Below are 20,778 nucleotides of genomic sequence, written 5' to 3' on the forward strand. Positions count from 1 at the left end.
GGAGCGACTGCTGGGGTGAGACAGAGTTGTCAGGCTTAATCAAATTTTCCGAAACATTTGGGTAATGGCTGTTAGTAATTTCCTACTCTGTTTCAAAGTGACTGAGTGACTGTGCATTTGTGTTTGTCTTTTGTGCGCCGTGCTTTGTTTGTGTTTTTTTTTATGGTTTGGGTTTTGTCGGCTGCATCGCCGCCGCCGCGCGCGCGTGTGTGTGTATGTGTGTAAATGGCCTGTTAGCCATCTGAAAGCAGTTTCCCTCCCCCAGATGATGAATCCCTCATATGTTTTTGATGTCGTCCATGAAAGCAGTTTGCGCATTTAGACCTGCAGCCGCACCTCGCCCCATTTCCACTGCCTCATTTATGCACATAATAAAAACCGCTGCACGATTGTATACCCAATTTGCCAGGTGGTTATTGCTTTCTAAATTGAATGAGCCACCCTAAGTGTGATGGTTCGAAGTTGTACGCAGCTTAAAGGCACCATGATAGTTCCACTGATTTTAGATGAAACAGTTTAAGAGCCAAACAACAAAACACACAAAGGACAGTTGACTTCTGCAGAGGAGTCGAATGAGCTGTAGATGCTGCATATTTCTTCCCTTAGAGGAAGACATTTAAGATACTTGTATTTGTGCTTGCTGTGACAGCAGCTCTCTGTAATTTGGTGCCAATCTTCTCTCTAACATTTCTATCTTTGTCACATGTATTTTTCTGTGTGAGCTGATCGATGTGAGAGTTAAATAAATGTGTTTATCCAAGTTGGATCTGCCTTATTTTCTGCATCGTGTGGACATCTGCACAGATAGGTTGTGCCCGAGTGTGTAGGCGAGTGACAAAGAGGACTCGTACTTTTGTTTACATTGCACATAAATAGGTTGGAGCGTGACGTACTCAAATACTGTAGGTGGGCATGCTCGTGTTTGTCTATTCATACTGACACATGAGTAACGGGTTCAGCATCTAAACACTAAAGTTCGATGATTATATGACCTTGGCCAGTTCCATTTCAGCGTCCTGATGCAACTATACCATCCTCTCCTTCTCTTCGTCTTCTGCTCTAACTAAGGGGGAGGTGGATCTGCACAGGAAGCCCGAGGTCATTTCACTGCCAAAAAAGCAATAAAAATGCACTCCTACTTTTTAATAAAGCAATTATAACTCATTGCCGAGTTCAATTAATTTTAAGTTTTCCATTAGGAGAGAAGTCTGAAATTGCCTCAGAATTATAAGATTTTTTTTTTTTTTTTTTACACCAGTAATGCTCATCATGCTTTTTTCACAGTTGGTTTAAAATTTGTATGGTTGGAATCTGGGCACAGATTTACCACTTATTTTCTCGACAGTATGATGCATCAATCTGTCAAATCGTACACACAATTTATACACATTTTATGACTAAAATGTACTGTATTGATTTTGTCCTCTACCTTCGCTGTTTTCTTTTTCTTTTTTTAGGTGCTGTGTATTTGGAAGGAGGCTTGGACGAGGCGCGTCAGCTCTTTGGTAGACTGCTTTTCAACGGCCAGGTAACTGACATTATGTTCTGCTTTGTTTACCCGTTCTCTGCAGGCTGTAGTTTAAAGTACGGTGTGTGTCTATTTGCATTCCCTTTCTTTCAATTGACACTTGTGTGTGTATTTACACATCAGTCATAGAGCTGAGCTGCAGACACTCTAGGCAAGATGTTCCTGTTTCCATCTGTGGAAGACAGGACTGTAATGCTTTCACCAATCTGGGCTCTTTTATCTGTTCAAACCCACATTCAGCATGTTTTGGCACAGTCCCAAACCTCGCATCGATATCGAGGCCCAGCCAGCAATAGAACACAAGAGCTCACATAAGCTTGCATTACCCTGCAATACTTTTGACTGTGCTTATTGTGTGTAGGCTGACATGCAAGATGAAACAATAAGACAATAAAGATAAAAAAAATAACGATCTTGGATGAAGCCATCGCTTGTATATTCTGAAAAATGAACTGGAGGTGTGGAACATTGCAGTTTGCCAGTCTGAAGCAGGACACCTGCTATTGTTTGCGAGTGCGAGTGTGATCAGCGGGCATGAATAATAGATGAATGAATCATTATTTGCATTCATCTTGGCAAGGAATGTTATGAATCAATTAAATGACTTTCAGCGTGTCTACTATGTAGCAGCAGGCTTTGTTCTAATTGAAGATTGAGGGGTTTTTGTCTGAGATTCAGTCAGTGACTCCCACACACTACAGGGCACACGGTGATCCAGTAAACATGTTTGATTAGTATCAGTAGCCTTTAAGAGTCCAGATCAGAGTCATTCCAAAATCTTACACCACAAAACAACTAGGGAAGAAAGATCAATTGGTGAACATCCCTTGCACAAAAAAAACGTGAAGGGTGGTAACCTCTTCAATGGAGCTGAAATTCTTTTTATACATTAACCAATACTCCTTGAATAACCTTCCTTTTATTGTCGTTTTTTTTACTCTTAAATCAACTCTTTGGCCTTGATTCTCCTCAAAATCTGATACAAGTCTTTTTAGCTGTGTAGGCAGTCATTATGTTTTGGTGCTTACTGTGTAGCATTTGTTTCCAGGTGGGGGGCTGAAAGGTTCTTTTTTACTGTCATCTTCTGCCTTGAACATCGGCAGCAGTTACCAAGTTATTGAGTTGTTGTGAACATGAGGTCTTTATTTGTGTGATGATAGACTCCCTTATAAAAAAACACTTTTAGGAGCTACTCAACGGATGAAGATTTAAAATAACAACAAATTTCAACTTTATTTAAGAGAGAGGAACTGCAGCTTTTGGTACATCAAGAAGATGGGACGCTTTGTTATCAACTTTGTGATTTGATACTGCAGTCCAAAAATGTGAAACAAATGAACACAAACATTTATTCAAGTACAAAAAATGATTCAGCACATTATTCCCAATGGTATAACAGATACCGGTTGTTGTACGTTTCCATTATAGTTGATCTGTTGATAGGGTCTGGAGTGCTCTGCCTTTTTTATCACTCATGGAAACAACAGGAGAGTGGAAAGTTAGGCACGGTTATTATGATGTGAACTCCAGATTGATCCTCAATACACAGTGACAAGATGGTCTATTCTCATCATGCTTTATGAAAAAAGAAACGTCAATGATCGTGCTATCAGAGGCATATTTTGTTTAAATCCTTTAAAAATAAATATGTGCTTAAAAACGAAAATCTAACTGATAAAGTGATGTCAGACAGGGGACACATGATGTATATTATATATACTATATTCTATCTATGTATATGAAGTGTCTCAAGTCAGAATTTTCAAACCTCTGGAGATGAGTGGTTGCCTTGCAGTTTTGAAAGAAAAACAGAAATAAAATGTATCAATATACAAGTAATACAAGGGATGAACAACTCTCTCTGAATCTCAGAGAATGGTAATATTAACAACGGGAGATAAGCAATAAAAAAATAATAAACAGAAAGGGACCCAAATTAGGACCCTGTGGAACTCCACATATGGTGTCTGGAGGTAGGAATTGGAAATACTACAAATCATAGACAGCTAGCAGTCATAGAAATTAACAAATTAGTTCAGTGTCCGCAGTGATAACATCAAAAAAACATTAATTCCATCCAATAATCTCATCTCCTTTTATAGTAAGGATCACACACTTCATGGTTCACAACTATTGTTCCTGAGGAAGAAGATTGGTTAGGAAGCAAGTGCCCAAGATTCCCAACTTTCAAACCAAAGTTTAGTGATTTGCAGCTTGGCTTGAAAGTTATTGGTGATACACACCAAGGATTGAAATAGCACCAACCCCCCCCTGAATCCTCCTGATGGCTGTACAATGCTGAGAGGAGACAGATGGACTCAGACCAGAAAGCCAAACACCAGCCGGGTGGTAAGTTGATACAGACCAGAGAGAGAGCGAAGGACAGAGTGAGGAGACCACTTGAATCCTTTTGTATTTCTAGCATAACATGTCAGAATGGGTCTTCACACGGCATATTACCAAACTAATGGGATGCCGTGCAAAACTGAACGACCCTACATTTTTCTGTATCACACCCTGGAAGGTTTTGCCGCTCCTATTTATGGGAATGGTGCTGCATTCACACATGGGTGCTCAGTCCCATACCCTCTTTTCTCTCTCTGGAACAACAGGATACCGGCTGGTGCCTCTCTTTTTTTTGCACCCTCTTGTTTTCTCAGTCTCTACTTTCCATTCTCTTCCCTCTATCGAACACCCCGGGATGTCATTACCCCCACAGATGTCTCGCTCCAGTCCTCTCATGACAAGTTAACACAAAAGCTCCACAACTCCGGAGGTAGAATTCAGAATGACTACCTAAGACAAAGCATGCATGTAATTTCCACCCCAAGACCTCACCAGAAAAAGAGTGGCCCCGTTTTGTTTTTTCCTGCTCTTCACTCTGTTATTCCCTAATTGGTATGGCATTCATGGTTGGAGTGCAACATTTAATTCCAACCATTTTTTGTCTCTCAGCACCACACCTTGGCTGGCACTGGTTCCCAAACAACAAGGCTCTTTCAGAGGATGGAGTCTAGCTTCATTGCGCACAAAAGCCCGCAGGAAACAATAGCTGCTAATTTGCTAATGACATTACTGTGGAGGTTATTAAAGCATCAGCAGAGAGGCAGGAAACATCTTCTTCGGGGGGAGCTGCTCCATTGCTCCCAACCTGGACTCAACAGCAGTGCAATATGGCTGAGTAGAGATGTTGATGCCACTGTACTGTCCTGAGGGAAGGGCCCCCTTTTGAGGAGCAATCACCATAATGATGATCTCACGAGTCGCCCATGGGCTAAACTGCTGGGCTTTTATTAACACCAGCGCACAAGCATATGCACTCAAACACCAAATGTAACAAAGGTTGCTGTGACAAACGAGATGGCCACCATGGCGATGTTGTGGTTGCCTTTGGAAACATGGCAAAGTATCTGCCCTCCTTCCTACAACCCGTCTGGTGGGGGCAGTGAGCAGCTTTAAACTAACTCAAGTAGAGATTTTCTGTTTTAAATAATATTATAATAACAATTATAAACATTATTTATATAGCACCTTTCTAAACCCAGGTCATAAAGTGCTTTACATCAATTAGTCCAAAGTCTCAGAGCTGAAACAGAAAATGAGCACCTTCTGTTTTGAGTGTTTTACGTGGAATCGCCAAGAGATTGTGGCTCGATGATCTAAGTGGATATTCTGTGATGTACTGGGTTAAAAGCTCAGCTCTAAACACAGCGGGTAAAACCATTTACAACTTCTCTTAAGGTAATTAACAGTATCTTAAAATCAATTCTGTATTTAAACTTGGAAGCCAGCGCAGTGAAGCTAAAATTTGAGTAATGTGTGTTTTACCATTTTTCCGGGTTAAGCATCTGGCTTAAAAAAAAAAAATAAAAAAAAATCGAGTAGGGAGAAGATGAATGCATGAATGATTTGTTCCAGGGGGTCGAAATAAAATGCTGAGATTTCTTGAGAAATGTTTTACAAGCTAGAAAAAGTGGACCAATACACTGAAGAAAGTTATCTGTTAGCACAACATTACAGCCAGCCAAAAACAAAGGGGGAGGGGGGGGGGCTGCTGAATGCTATTGGGAGGAAGGGTTTCATTCAAATAATCTTAGAAAGATGACCAGATTATTTTGGACAAGAGAAATGCATGATTATGAAGTTCTGGTAAAAAGCCACATCTGTCATTTGATGTGGTTATCACGGCTAATGTGTATTTTAAATTGATTTATTTTTGCAAACAAATGCTGATGCATGGGGCTTTAACTGTATTGGACAAACATGACTTACTCTGATATTGTTTTGGTCTCTTGGTACACCAGTAGGGTGTGCTAGGCTTACATGTTCACACGGGTGAAAGGCTGGCTGACTACTCCCTCCATACTAAGGCCACCTCACCGGCATGGAGCAGCAGCAACTTCCTGTAGGGAGGATTAAAGCACACGTCTGCTCCTCGTTTCAAAAAGAAGAAATTCACTGGATATAAGTATTTCTGAGAATGATTTAAGTGTTTTTGATTTCTGTTACGTAAACCAGGAACATGCACTCCACTTCTCTTTTCACTCTGGCACTTCACAACACCCCAGTTTCTCTCCCTGTTGCCTTTTTTATATCCATGCAATTTGTACTCTGTGTCCTGTGACAATTGCAGCAAACATTGCCAGTGTTTGAATGAGAGTGGCGCACGCCTTCAACACGGTTGTCCTTGGTGTGGTATTGGCTCGGAGAATGAATGCATGTGCACAATCACAGGACATTCTCCATTCACATACACATTTTTTCTGCCCTCGCTCACTGAATCTGTGAAAGTTGTGCTCTTCTCTCCGACAGTAAATCCTGTGATAGACTTTGGTAGATCACCTTGACTCCCTCCTGACAAAAAAGCCTTTCGCTTTGGACTTACGGCTACTTTTATGTTGGTATCGATCAGCGGCGCTATCTCTTATTGATTCCTCTGCTGCACTACTATGTTTGATGGATTGATTGGCAGCCAGTAGCTAGAGACCAATTTGTCAAGGAGCACTGGACCTTGTCAGAGAAGAGCACCATTATGTCCCAATCATGGATGGCCAACATTCCCAAGGGGTGTGTGTGGGGGTAGAGAGAGAGAGAGCGTGTGTGTGTGGGTAGTGATGTTGCCTATTCACGGTTGGCTTGTGAGCCCTGATCACTTGCAAGACTGAGCCTGCGTTCTCACCCCCCCCCCGTGGGCTCTGACAGCGCTGATTGAAGCCCACCTTAAAGCGTAGATCACAGGCAGTTTCACCGCATCGCCTTTCATTTTGCAGTTAATTTCAACTCTCATTACGACTAGGCCGTTGACATTCGAATAAACATGTTTGCATATCCCTTTTTTTTTTTTCCCCCCTCTCTCCTTTATATTACTGTTTGTAGCTCAAGAGCTCCATCCTCCAAATGGCTGTGATTCAGCTGCTGCACATGATGATTTGTGCCCCCAGTAATTATACCTTCCTCGTGCTGGGAGCGAGAAAGAGACAGAGTAGGGAGGGAGGAAAAAAAAAAAACCTGTTGTTATTCTTAAATCCCCCACTCGATGCTGGCTTAATCATTGTCTGCCTTGTCTTTGCAATGGCTGTAATTGAAACATTAGCTGTTGGGGTCTATGTACAGCATGTGGGCGGATCGTGTGCGCCCTGTCGACGGATTTTAATCATAACCCTCAGATCGCAAACCGAAGCAACTTGTTTGCACTTCACATCTTCGGTCTTTGTTTTTATTTTCCTGTTTCTCGCTCGTTTTCTCGTGCCTCATTTTCTGCATGTGTGTCGGATGAAAACCCCTTTCTTGAGCGTCTTTCGGAGCAATTTGACTGCCTGCAAAAATCACTATGTCGAAGTGCGAGCAATCCATTAGCAAGTGCTATTGACTTTCCTTTAAGCGATGCCATCCTGCACGGCCAAGAACACCATGTTGTATTCACAAGGCAGGCTGACGTGATGACTTGATACCTGCTCTGTACTTAGTGCTTTCCAACTGCAGTCCCAGCCTCAGAGACATGCAACCTGAAAAGGAAACGTATTGACCACTTTCATGAATTTTTCATTGGCCGCTCAAGGCGATGGGGGTTGCCAGCTGGGTGGGTTTGCGAAGACGAGGCGCCCATTCGATGCCGCTAACCACCCACAACCCCCCCTCCCCTGCGGGCTAGCACCGGCGTTTCAAGGGGTTTATCTCCTTGAACCTTTTAAACACCTGAGTGATACTGTACTTTAGAGGCCCTCGCCACATCTCTATCGCCGCTATGACTCACCCAACATTAGACCTCAGGCCCAAAAACGGCTTCTGACTGGCGTTGTCCTTGGCAACAACTTGAGCCACAGCTTCTCCTGCCTCTCACTCTCTTTCTCTATACCTTTTTTTGTTTTTGTTTTTGAGTCTCTGTACCATTGGATCTTATGGTCACCTCGGAGCGGGGTTGAGGAAACATGTTGGTCTTGCAACATGTTTCTCTCCACAGGCAGAGAGAGTCCTGCACTGTCAATGTGTGTCTCCAGAGACAGCACACCTCTCAAAGCCAAATCCCACCAACCTCTCCAACCGTAACACCTCCACACCTTCCACCTCAATCCACAACCCCCCCCCCCCCCCGCTTCCCTTACCTCACTCCCCAGTGGGTGGTCGATATACAGACCTCTTGGTCTCAAAATGAGATGCTGACTCATTTGCCGTTTTATTTCACTGCCGCCCCCCCATTGGGGCTGCTTATGGCACCTTACAGCACTTGGCCCTTACCAATGTAATGTCCCTGACATGGAGCCATCTGTGGTGCATCATCACCTCCTCACTTTTTAATCCGCTGAGGAATCATCATCAAATAATTGCTTCACTAAAGAGTGTAGTTTATTCTTAATGCTGAGAAATGGTTTCTGTCTGCGGGTTAGAGAGTGCTTCACCTGGTTTTCATTCCAGCCATTTCCCATTCCATTGTTCACCAGCTAGGTCTATCTTACCTCATCCAAGTGTCACAATATTATTTTCTTGATACTGTATAAATACTCAAACCACGGTATCAATTTTTATTAAAAGTTTGCATGCAAGGATTTTCTTTTGTGTTAATGCTCCTTTTATTTCCGACTTTAACAGTTTGAAATTTGAGCTTTGTGTCGGTGTTAAACTTTCATGTTCACCAGAATAACAAGTCAAACTTTGAGTTCTCAGAAATTGCAAAAGGTGGATAAAATTGGAATAAAATAAACGCTTGAATTCTCAGAAAAATCTATGATTTCTTTGCAGGAGTTGTTTGTCCGGAAGCAGAAGCGTAATGCATTGCATTTGAAATGTTAATTGTACACATGGCATCTGTGAAAAACTGAATACTTTTTCCACAAGAAAATCATGCAGTACTGTTAATATATTATACAAATCTATCTAACTCCCCTCTTCTTCTCCCCCCTTTTTCTGTTTTTGCAGGACTTGCGAGAGGTCTGGCTCAACTACCCACCACACCCCCTGCAGGTGGGTTAAGATATTTTGTATTATTGATGTTTGTTTTGGCGAGGGGCCTCTCATTAGATCACACCTCAACCCCAAGACACAAAAGCGTTCTCCCATCTTTGAAGTTTTCCAACCTGAAAGCAGCTTTTTGTGTGTTTGTGTGTGTGTGTGTGTGTGTGTGTGTGTTTTGCTAACAGAGGTGGAAAAGCTGTTTGTTATTTCGCCTGAGGCTGACTGAGTTCTTTAAAGCTGTCACAAGGCCCTCCAGTAGCCTTTCACAAGTCTCCATTGTTCTGCTCCTGTGTGTCGCTGCTCGCCATTTTGGTCGAGACCCTAATCCCTTTTTTTTTTTTCATTGACTCCCTCTCTCTTCTCTCTTCTCTCTTCGCCCTTTTTCCTTCTCTTTTTTCTCCTCCTCTCCATCATCATGCATCTTGACTCACCCTCTCTGCCTCCTCACTCAGTCTCTCTGTTCTCCCGTTCCTTTTTTTTGCTTTGCATGATCTGCCCAGAAACATTGAACATGTCAACAGTGTTTGTTTGAAATTAGGATTTGGAAGAAGAGATCAAAGATGCCATAACAGGATTACAGTCCCGAATCACAAGGGGCCCCCAGGGACCGTCAGGCATCCTTCTCTCTGATGTGCCTGTGTGTGGGGAAAGTGTTCCTCTGTGTGTATGACTCGTCTTTAAGCAGTTTATTCATCTCTAAGCGTGTGTGTGTGTGTGTGAGTGTTGCTGCATGTTCATCTCTTATACATTCCAGTGTTTTGGTCCAAAATAGCTTTGTGTTTTCTGTCTGCTGATGTGTTGTATGTATGTTTGTTTGCCTCATCTTCACCTCTTCACCCCTGCATTTTTTCCATCCCCAACGCCTGAATGATTAAGCTGAGCCTTGTCAGTGCTTAAAATAAACCCGTCGTATCCAGCAGTCTGTTTTTCCCGGTGGGTTGCACAGCAGAGGCCCCAGCGGCGGGCTCCGCGGATAAGGGTGGAGCCCCGGGGTCAACCCTGCAACCACTCTGCGGTGCAATGGGGGGGGGGTTGGGAGGGGGTGGACCTCCAACACAGTGCTGCATGAGTAGTCATTAGCCGCTTCAGAGCTGCGGCCTCATTACCACACACTGCGCGTGGCTGAGGTTTTCCTCTGCGTGCTCCCCTGCCAGCGGGGTAACGCCTGTTAAATTGTGCCAACCTCTTGGTGGCGTCATGGCATCCTGACCTTTTGATGATTTAATCCGAGCTCTCTCTCACAATGAAAAACACATTTCCCCTTTTATCATTCATTTATTTGATTATTTATTTCTATCATTGATGAGGGCCAGTAGGAGTTTAAAACTTGGACTGAAAAATGATGGAGAGAGGTCAGTAGATGTCACCCCCGATTTAACAGATGTAACCACGGTGACTTTGCTTTTTTGGGGCGGTGCATTGGTTAGCGCTGTTGCCTCACAGCAAGGAGGTTCCTGGTTTGAATCCCCCGTAGGACAGGAGTATATATGTGTGGAGTTTGCATGTTCTCCCTGTACACGTGTGGGAACTGCAGCTTCCTCCCACAGTCCAAAGACACGCCTGTCTGGTTAATTGGTGACTCTAAATTTCCCCTAGGTGTGAATGTGAGTGTAGTTTTTGAAGACTTGGGTTTTACCATATTTGAATGAGGATGACACGAGACTTGAGACAGGGGAGGGGTTTGAATACACCAGATTATCAAAACAATACAGTTGAAGCTAAAGGCTGATACCTTAGTTGTGTAATTAGCAATTTTACCCTCATGTCTCTCCCAGAATGAGATTCTATTTGTGGTATTAGCTGAACAGAGCGTTTGTTTTTTTTTTCTACATGAAACTGATCTTTCCCAGAGACGGTATAAGACTCCCACACTGCCAACATTTTCTGTCCTAAATAACTGTGAACATAAATCAGTTTGTCCAACTTCTCCTCCCCAGTAAGAAAAACCTCTTATCTGACTCAACAGTTCTGTATACTAAGCTTGCCAGCACCAAAATGATGCGACACAACAGATAAACACTGGTTACTGACATTGATGCATCCCAGATTATTTGCCGGTGGGGCAATATATCATACCAATATTTAATTGATACATCATTGCATGCCTAAAATGTAATAATACCAGAATTTCCCTCACTTCAAATTCCTTGATCGCACACTTTACTACAACCAGGTAGTAAAACTAAAATGTAAGCCAGGCAGATATCAAGTTTAGAGCGCTGAGATAACAAGTTCAGTGACTGATTTAGCTAACAGACAGTTACCAGCGACCACCTTTCACTAAATGCACAACTTTAAGCCTTAATATACAAGTAAAAAAAAGGCTTAACAGCAGCCATGCATGAACAGAGAGGCTGTACAGACCAATTCTACAATTCATTTAGCAGACGCTTTTATCCAAACCAACGTACATCAGAGAGTAAGAACAACACAAGCAAGGATCTAGAAAAAAGGGAACAATGTCAGTAAGAGCAAACGATCAGCTTTGAGTCTGATTGGACACACAGGTGCTGACAGGAAGTGACCAGAGGCAAAGCACAACATTGAGGGCAGTTCTTGAGAGCTCTAATCAGTATAGAAACCATCTTATAAGTCGTCGTTGTCAAACAAAAACCATCGTCATTACCATCATCATCATCAATAATATGGAGACCATCATCATTAAGTTAGTAGGTATTCATGAAAGAGCTGGGTCTTTAGCTTTTTCTTAAAGGTGCAGAGGGACTCTGCAGATTGAATGGAGTTTGGAAGTTCATTCCACCACCGGGGGGCGACAGAGGAGAAGAGTCTAGTCAGAGACTTAGGACCCTGTTGTGAAGGTTGGATCAGACGCCTTTCATTGGCAGAGCGTGGGGGGGAGGGAGACCTAAACTCGGTCACTTTTGCTACATGATAGGAGTTTACCATGACGCTTTTGGAGCCAGCCTTATGTGGCCACTCAAAGACCCCCCCCTCCCCCTTTTCTTCCTGCTTGACCAAGTCTGGTTTGACAAACGCAGGTAAAAAGGAGCTGCCTTAATGAGACTTGAGAGGATGGCAGTGGCAGCTCGCCAGGATGTGGGTAATTATGCGTGTTGCCGTCTTTGGCATACACGCATACATTAGCCGTGGCCACGACGCGCCCCACAGAGCGCGGGAGAATGCTCCGTCGTCGACAGGCACCACATTCATGTCTTTTCGTGTTCGACTGATCCGCACCAGCGCATCATCACCCTCAGCTCTCCACAATAATTTACCAGAACGTCATTTAGTCTGCGTTTCAAAATCTCTCTTTTTTTTCCCCAGGTCTCAGAAGACCTCGGCTCTGATTCTGAGTTCTGTCTGGACTGAGCTGAAAGTGATGCTTTGAAGCCATTTCAAAAAGTGTTTGTTTTTTTCATAAATGCTGTTGATTTTTTTTTCTCCACTTCGTTTGAAGCCTTGCTGCTGGCCTTTCCACCCCTGAAGGACAGCGACTGCCTATAAGAGGGCTGAACTCTTCAGATGCCATTAGTTGTGATGCATGACATTTAAACGCCTCCCCTTAATTAACGTGTGGGGGGGGGGCGAAATGAAATGTTTCTTAGGACATATTGGAAGATGGAGCCATGACATTACTGGCGGCACTGCAATTAAAACACAGAGTTTAAAAATAAATCTCTGCTCCACGCACTGGCTTGACGTGGAAGAAGAACGTGTTCACTGGTCATTTCTTCATGAGAAACAAAAAGAGAGTGGAGAGATTAGAATGTAGCTTTCTTTGGTTCAAGCTAACACAATAGTTCTCTTTGAATGTCCACATCAAAACGTTTCCCTCCATGTTTCTATTCCTACTGCAGAGATGTCTTGGTTAAGCTCTCAGTCATACCACACAGAGACCAATTAGATGTTTCCTAGAGTCTAATGAATGCATCTTTAAGGACATCTCTTCATTTAACAAACAGGCATGAACTTTATTTATTTTTTTTAAGGACACCATGTTTTTTCCAGGGCTGCACGGTGGTGCAGTGGTTAGTGCTGTTGCCTCACAGCTAGGAGGTTCGAATCCCTGTTGGACAGGAGCCTCTCTCTGTGGAATCTGCATGTTCTCCACGTGCATGCTCTGGGTACTCCAGCTTCCTCCCACAGTCCAGAGACATGCTCGTTAGCTTAAGTGGTGACTCTAAATTGCCCGTAGGTGTGACTGTGAGTGTGGCTGGTTGTCTGTCTCTATATGTCAGCTCTGTGATTGACAGGCGACAAAACCAGGGTGTACCCAGCCTCTCGCCCAATGACAGCTGGGATCGGCTCCATCCTCCCCGCGACCCAAATCGGGAAAAGTAGTATAGAGAATGGATGGATGGGTGTATTTTTTTAATTCATAAGAAATATCTGCACTCATATTCAGCAGCATGTCTCCTCAACCCGTCCACATTACACTCTGACAGCTTCTTTTAAAAGTCTAATCTGCAGCGATTTTCTAAAAACTAATAACTATTCTTTCAAAACTCATCAAAGTCACACGGCTCAGAGTGTCTGATATGCGCCAGCTCTACACTTACACTGCCACTGAAGCTCAAGAGATATTAATTGACCGCTTGAAACGCCGGATCTAGAACGAGAAGTAAGAAAAAAAAAGAAAAGCAAAGCTGTTTGACTTCAAACTTTAATGACAGAAGAGATTCCATCTGCTGCGAGATCATCGGAGTTTGTTTTGAGGCGGAGGAAAAAGCACACACACTCTAAACAGGCCCTCGAGCAGTGCATGCTGTAGAAGCTCACTTCATTTGAGGCATTTTTACGCGAGGCTCTTATGCAGAACGACTTCACTGAGAGTAAGCAGGAGGCTTTTTGTGTCTCTGTCGAGGATCTTTAAAGTGGTCACGCTGGTTTGTGTCCATCTGAGCATTTTAAGATTTTCTATTTTAAGATCTCTACTTCTTATCTTACTTTTGGTTTGGTTTAATTCTCTTAGATCTTTAGTTAAAAATCCATGAATCAACTAATAATAATGAAATTGCTCTATACCATATAGACCTATAGAAGTAAATGTGATCAGTGTTCTAATTTGATCAGATTTCTTTCTCTCTTGTGGCTCAGTTTCTTTTTTTTCTTTGTCCACTACACAGCTCCTACATATTGCACCTTTTGTACATTTTATGTTTTTTATCTTTATTTTTTATATTTTATATTTTACATTTTGAAATTCTATTTTCTTATACTGTATTATTTGTACTGTGTAAATGTACACCGATTCTGATTCTGGTGGAGTCGGGCATCTCTCAACCGGAAAGTTGTTGTTGTGCTGGTTTCGATCCCCAGCTCCTGCAGCTACATGTCCGATGTGTCCTTGGGCAAGATACCCTGAATTGCTCCCCCTGCTTTGGGGGTGTATGAATGTGTATGAATGGGATTAGTTACTTCTGGTGGTCACTTTACTCAGCAGCCTCTACCTTCAGTGTGTGAATGTGTAGGTGTGACCTGCAGTGTAAAAGCACTCTGAGTAGTCAGAGGTCTTGTTTTTAATCACTTAAGGGAAGTTCAACAGTTTGTCTCTGGAAGGTGTTTTGTCGATGCTTTTATTCCCATGTTTAAATTGGAATAGTGTTTCCTTTGCAGCCCTTTGTGACCTGTGCAGGTCCACTTTCTTTTTTCCTCACCAACTCATCTTTTGTCCTCGCTCAGGTCCAGGAGCCTCAGACGGACAGGCAGCTGATCGAGACGTCTCCCGTCCTCCAGAAACTGACCAGCTTTGAGGACTCCATTGGAGTTCTGTTCACACATGTGCGCCTCCTGGCCCGAGCTTTCACCTTGAGGACCGTCGGCTTCAACCACCTCACCCTGTAAGTCCGCTCGCTCCGCTCGCTCCGTGTGTGTTTGACCGTTTGTTTGTTTGTTTGTCGGTAGCAGAGTTAAAGCCAATAAAAATGCAAAGCGAGGCACTAGTTGGCCAGATGTAATTTGCAAAGGATGCTGCAGAACAGGCCAGACTGTGTCTTCTGTTCCCTTCAGAGGTAATGAGCCATGATGCATTATAATGTATAATATGATCGGAGATGCTGGGAGTTTTATCAAACGTCCAGCGTTTTAAAAACGTGTGTGTGCGGGTGTGCGTTGTGAATGCCGCCTCCTCCCACATCATCATTATGTTCCCTGCAGCTTTCACATTTTCTTATTGCCTGTGTAGCACATGATGCCTTGAATGTCACGTTCAAGGTAGCGTAGTTAATTTCTGTTTTCGAGCCTAATCTAATAGTTTAACAGCCGAGAGAGGCTCAGGGAAAACTGAAGTCCCCAAATCTGCATGTATTTTTGAGGCCATAACCCCACTGCCTCATGGGAAGTGTTGTTTTGATACACAGGGTTGACAAGGTCGAAAGGTTTGAACATGGTACTTCTTTATTTACTACCGTTCAACCCTCTTATTGGTTCATTTTTTTCTTTTGAATTTAATGATTTCTTGCTTGGCCACAGCTGTGGTCGGAGGCAGGATGTTTTTTTGGGGGGTTATCTGTTCGTCTCTTTCTGGTAAAAGCCATTTATCAAGTCAGGTTGGAAAATCTTCAAACTTCACACGTACGTCCTCCTAGACTCAACAATGAAGCGATTATTTTGGTGGTCAAAGATCAAGGGCGATGTGAATTCTCAGACTCATTTTTTTATGGCTGTCACTCAAGAATGTGTCCAATTATTTTGAATTAAAAGAGAAATACATTTGAAATTAAAAATACATTTGATTGGCAAAAAGATCCCATGTAAACTGTGCTGCAACGGATCATACGCAGCATGTCCTAGAAGAACACCAACTATTATTCCCATCACATTCCTGTGAATGCAATATCTCTGAAACACGAGGACCAATCATCTAAAATCTGGAACAGACTTAATTTCCCCGTGAATCTCAAATGTCAAGGTCACTGTGACATCATGTCCTATTCTGAAGAAGGCAATAATCTCAGCATTGCTTGGAATGAATTTTTTTCATGTCTGTCTGCTATTTCTTGTTTTTTTCTTTTAAAGATATTTTTGTGCCTTTAAGAGGTTAGGACAGTGCAGAGAGAGAGGGCAAATGTTGAGAGAAGAGACTGAGGGATGACACGCTGTAATTGTCCGTGGTCAGACTCAAACCACGAGGACTTTAGCCTCTGCACAGGACGCCAATGCTGACTGCTGGGACGAACTGCCACTCCACATCTGGATTGTTCATAGTTCGTTATCAGCCTTAAGGTACAATGTAATCCAAGATTGATTAGCGGACATCCCCCCCACTGTTCACCGACAATCAAAGACAGACATGTTGATCTGTTATATGTACTTCCTGTTAGTGATTGTGGTGTGACCTCCCCTTTGTTAATGTCAGCATACTTACTCAAATACTTTCATAAATCCCCTGTGCCAGCCATGAATACACTTTCATTCTGAGAAACACTCACTAATGTAAATGAGTATGGCGTAACAGGTTGAAGGAGTAATGCGACAATTAAGGCAGTTGTTGTTTTATCCAGATGTTATTTGGACCACATATACTTTTCAGTGTGGAGAGCTGTGCATTTGGTTTGTTTCCCCCGTTTACTGCATCATTTTGCAGCTATATGCTCGTATGTTCGGCTCTGACATTGGAGTTGTTTTTTTTTTTTTTTTTACGTCTCCGCTGCAGCGATGACATTTGTTCAATAGAAAGTAAAGTTACAAACTTCTACAGAGATGACTTAGACTCAAACGGAGAAAGACCGGCTCAGTGTGTGTGTGTGTGTGTGTGTAAAAAGAATCACTGTTTGTGTGTGTAACCTTGCTCGTTCATTGATGGTATGCAAGTTTAAAAAAAAAGATTGCTAGTTTCATAAGAAAATGTGTTCACTAATGAGACTGCTCACTCCAATTGAAGGTGTTTTCTGATGCTCGAGTACGAGAGGGTTATTTGCAATGGAGGCTTAACTCACTTCTGAGCTTTACAACAGAACACAATAGTGAGTTTGACAGCTAAAGCAAATTAGCCTTGGCAGCACACCTCTGATATCTTATTGGCAGGCTGCACTCTGTAATTGCTTGCTTAGGTTTGCCACAAGGACAGTGTGTGTGTGTGTGTGTGTGTGTGTGTGTGTGTGTGTGTGTGTGTGTGTGTGTGTGTGTGTGTGTGTGTGTGTGTGTGTGTGTGTGTGTGTGTGTGTGTGTGTGTGTGTGTGTGTGTGTGTGTGTGTGTGTGTGTGTGTGTGTGTGTGTGTGTGTGTGTGTGTATCATGTGCACACGTTCCCACATACAGTACTCTGCCGTGTGTGATCTAATCCATCACTAAAGTGTCAAACCTCTCCCCACTCATGGTCAGTGAAGTCGATTAGAGGTGCAGAGGTTTGACTCCCACTGAGTTTACTTTGAGGACTTTCCAACTCAAGGTTGATACCAAGAAGACTTTCCCACTCGGTCCATTTAAATCTGACAAAATGTAACTCTTTACAATATTTTATATATATATATGTATTTATTGTAGTTTTCTTACATTATTTTCAATATCTCCCGGGGGAATAAATCACCTCAGAATCCAAGCCCATTGAAAAGTCTTTATGTAGAAGTCTGAGATTTATTAAAGTTCAATAAAATCAATAAAACGGCACAGACCTAAAATCAACACACACAAAAACAGAGAAAAATCATAAGAAAATGAACGGAAGAAAAGTGCTTTGACATACAAGAAAAAGCATTTAAAAAAAAAAGAACAAAGCAAAAGAACCCAAACACGTACGAGCAAACACAGAAGAACATAAAAAACAGCAAAGCTATAGACAACGCAAAAATACGAGAACAACAAAAAAACAACCCAACAGCAAAAGAAAGCATCCAGCAGAATACCTGAAAACATATTTAACCCAACCATCACAAGACTCATCAAAGGAACCATCATAAGAACCATCATAAGAACCATCATAAGGACCCAGGCAACACGAACTGGGACCAAGAAAACCAAATATTTAAGATGATGTTTGGAAGTAAAAGAGCTAAAAGCAGATGAAAACAGATAACAGCAATAAAAAGGCAAAGGCAATAAAAAGAGGTGAGAGCAATAGAAACACTCAAATACTAAAAGAAGAAAAACCTAACCCCTTAAAACACAAAACAAACAAACCAGAACAATAGGGGATGTGATCTGGGTAAAGGGTTGGAGTAGGAGGGCCTCTTATGCCTTTTATTCAAGTGACAGGTGGACAGTGGATAGAGTCAGAAATCAGGGAGCCAAAGAGTTGGGATTGATGTGCAGCAAACGAGCCAACAAGTCAGATTCCAATCTGCCCGCTTTGAGGACTACTACGGCCTCTGTAGTGGTCTTCATGCACAAAACGTTAAAGAGTTATACCTCAGCTTATCTAATGAATTAGCTAGAATATACATATATATTTATATTCAAGGTGGAAATTAACCTAATGCATTTTTTATTTCATTGAATTTGGTACATATTTTTCCTGGAGCCAAATGAGAAAATTCATATATTTTCAGGGTAATTTATGTTCGGTAGCTCATTAGTGGCCAAAGACAGGCTGACCTAAATAACGCCCACTGACTTGAGAGCTGGAACTGAGCTACGGCTGCCCATAAGGACCAAAGGTTATATAAAAAGTAGGTCATGCTGCCGTGATGGCGAGAAAGAAGGAGGTCAGATATAGATAAAAAGGAAGGTCAGACAATCAGGTGAGGCAGCAGACGAGGAGAAAAAGGACCCAGGTCAGAGGATCGACTGGATGCAGAAAATAGAGGACAAACTGACCTAGAAGAAGACGAAGACGAAGAAGAAGAAGAAGACACGGCACAAGAAGCGAGGATGGGAGTTTAACCCTGTCGAGAGGCAGCACAGACCGGAGGCTAGCATCAGACTGCAGAAATGGAGAGCCGTGGCCCCCAGGCGCCAGGCTTCCTATCTCCTCTCACAGCGGAAGAGCCGGCTGTTGCAAGAATTTCACTGTTAGTGAAAAAAGACTCTCCATCTCTCTTCAAGTTCAGTATCTGTTTAATGGAAGTACAGAGCACTGTGCAGCTTTGAGAAGAGTCGGGTGAAACATTCATACATGCAGGGACATCAATACAGTCTTTAAACTCATGTGAATGTAATGTTTCTAGCTGGACTTGTTTTAATAATTCAACCTTTATTTATACTCGAAAGATCATTGAGGGTCAACCCTCATTTACAATGACATCGAGTCATTACAGAAATAATTAGAAAACAGACATTAAATCAAAAAGAAAAACAGGGGACAGATAATACAAGACTGCTAAAGTCAGTCTACAAAAGGCTAAAATGTACTGAGATAATTAAGCGAGTACAAAACTGCAATAAATAAACACACTTATGTCAAACAGTTACAAACAGAGGGTTGGGAGGCTTAAAATCAGGTTTCTAAAATGCCCAAAAGGTAAAAGTTCATTTCCCCTTAAGAAGATGCTGTATGTTGTTCCAAGAGTCCGGTGCAGAATAAGAAAAAGCTGATTTTCTGATCCAGTTCCGATCTGACTCGAGGAACATTGAACAGTAAACGTCTGGAGGAACGTGTCTGGTAGCGCCCAGTCGAGAGATGTACGAGTTCTGTCAGGTATGAGGGTCGCTTTTCTGTGAGAGCTTTATAAATAGAAAGATGCCAGTGCATGTCACGTCAATAAACGTTTGACTGATTTAAATATGAGTCATAATGAGAATTGGCAGTAACTTTTCTTCATCAGTTGTTTAGCAACCATTTGAAAATGATACTGAATTCTTTTCCAGCTCTATTTTTAATCAGCTATTCCACGAAAGTAGCTTTGCATTGTTACTTGCTGTTGAAATCCCTCTTGTAATCATGTGATGCTTTCATGATGTATTTTAATTATTTTTTTGGTAATGGTTTTGTCTTTATGAGTTGTCCTGTATACGCTTCCACTGTCTTTTCCCACTTTGTATTGTGTTTTTATGCTCTCGGTGCAAGACATATCCCCCTAGTGGCAATAAAGGTTTCATTCATTCACTCATTGTTCCCGATGCATTCTACAACATAATCTTTAATTCAGTGATACTGGGCCTCTTTAGTCCCCTCTCTATGAAACAAGCCGTGTTAGCTCCTGTTGCTTTGAGACCAACCTTTTCTTGATTGGATCGTTTTTAATGCCTGCAGCATTTCACCCTAAATGGGTGGGATGTCCTTTTTGTACTTTTTGAAAACAGATCAATCCGCGCAGCACGGGCCTGTTTTGACCTCTGAGCTGCACAGTAGATGTTTGTGTATCTTTGTTGGCGTCTCTGAAATATCAAAAACTTCCACAGTAAGCAGGATGGACTTAGTCAGCGGGTGGTTGCCATGGTTGCTACATCTTCTTTCGACTTTTTGGTTGGCTGTATCGGAGTGTACTCGGGCATGGAACGATGTTACTAAACGCGAACCAACGGAGGAGAGGCGAGGGGGGAGCTGTCGTGCTCTGGCTCCGTACAAAACAATCCTGCCTAATGTGAAAACGCCCTTAGAGGTTTTATATGCCTCTATATGATCCAGCAGATGTCGCCCTTGAGCACCAGCATGAAACCAAAACAACTCGCGCTGCATTGTTGTGTTAGCATGCTAATGCTAGTGATCTTTATTATGCTGGTATCTTCACACTGCATGTAAATTTACCTGAAATGAGCGTGATCTAGAAACACAGTTAAGCAGTGAGTACAGTATGTTATTCTTCTTTTCTCTAGTCCCTCAGTTAAACAACTTTTATACACGAGGGGAGGAGTCAGCCGGCCGTCCTGGCGATGTAAACAAAGTGAAGATAGGACTCTGAAAACTCTGAAAACATCACAGACAGTGGGACTCGGGTGTTACACCCATTGTAGACAGTCATGACT

At 42.5% G+C, this 20,778-nt stretch overlaps 1 protein-coding gene across 1 annotated transcript in view; it reads left to right on the forward strand.

Annotated features, from left to right (window-relative positions):
- drosha (drosha ribonuclease III) overlaps nt 1–20,778 on the forward strand; it is a gene marked incomplete in the record, with an annotated part of 121,107 nt that overhangs the window by 67,580 nt on the left and 32,749 nt on the right. The window contains 3 exon segments of the mRNA XM_065949190.1: nt 1,458–1,528; nt 8,942–8,986; nt 14,621–14,778. Coding sequence (XP_065805262.1) covers nt 1,458–1,528; nt 8,942–8,986; nt 14,621–14,778 — 274 coding nt within the window.

This window comes from Labrus bergylta, chromosome 20 (assembly GCF_963930695.1).
Source record: "Labrus bergylta chromosome 20, fLabBer1.1, whole genome shotgun sequence".
NCBI lineage: Eukaryota > Metazoa > Chordata > Actinopteri > Labriformes > Labridae > Labrus > Labrus bergylta.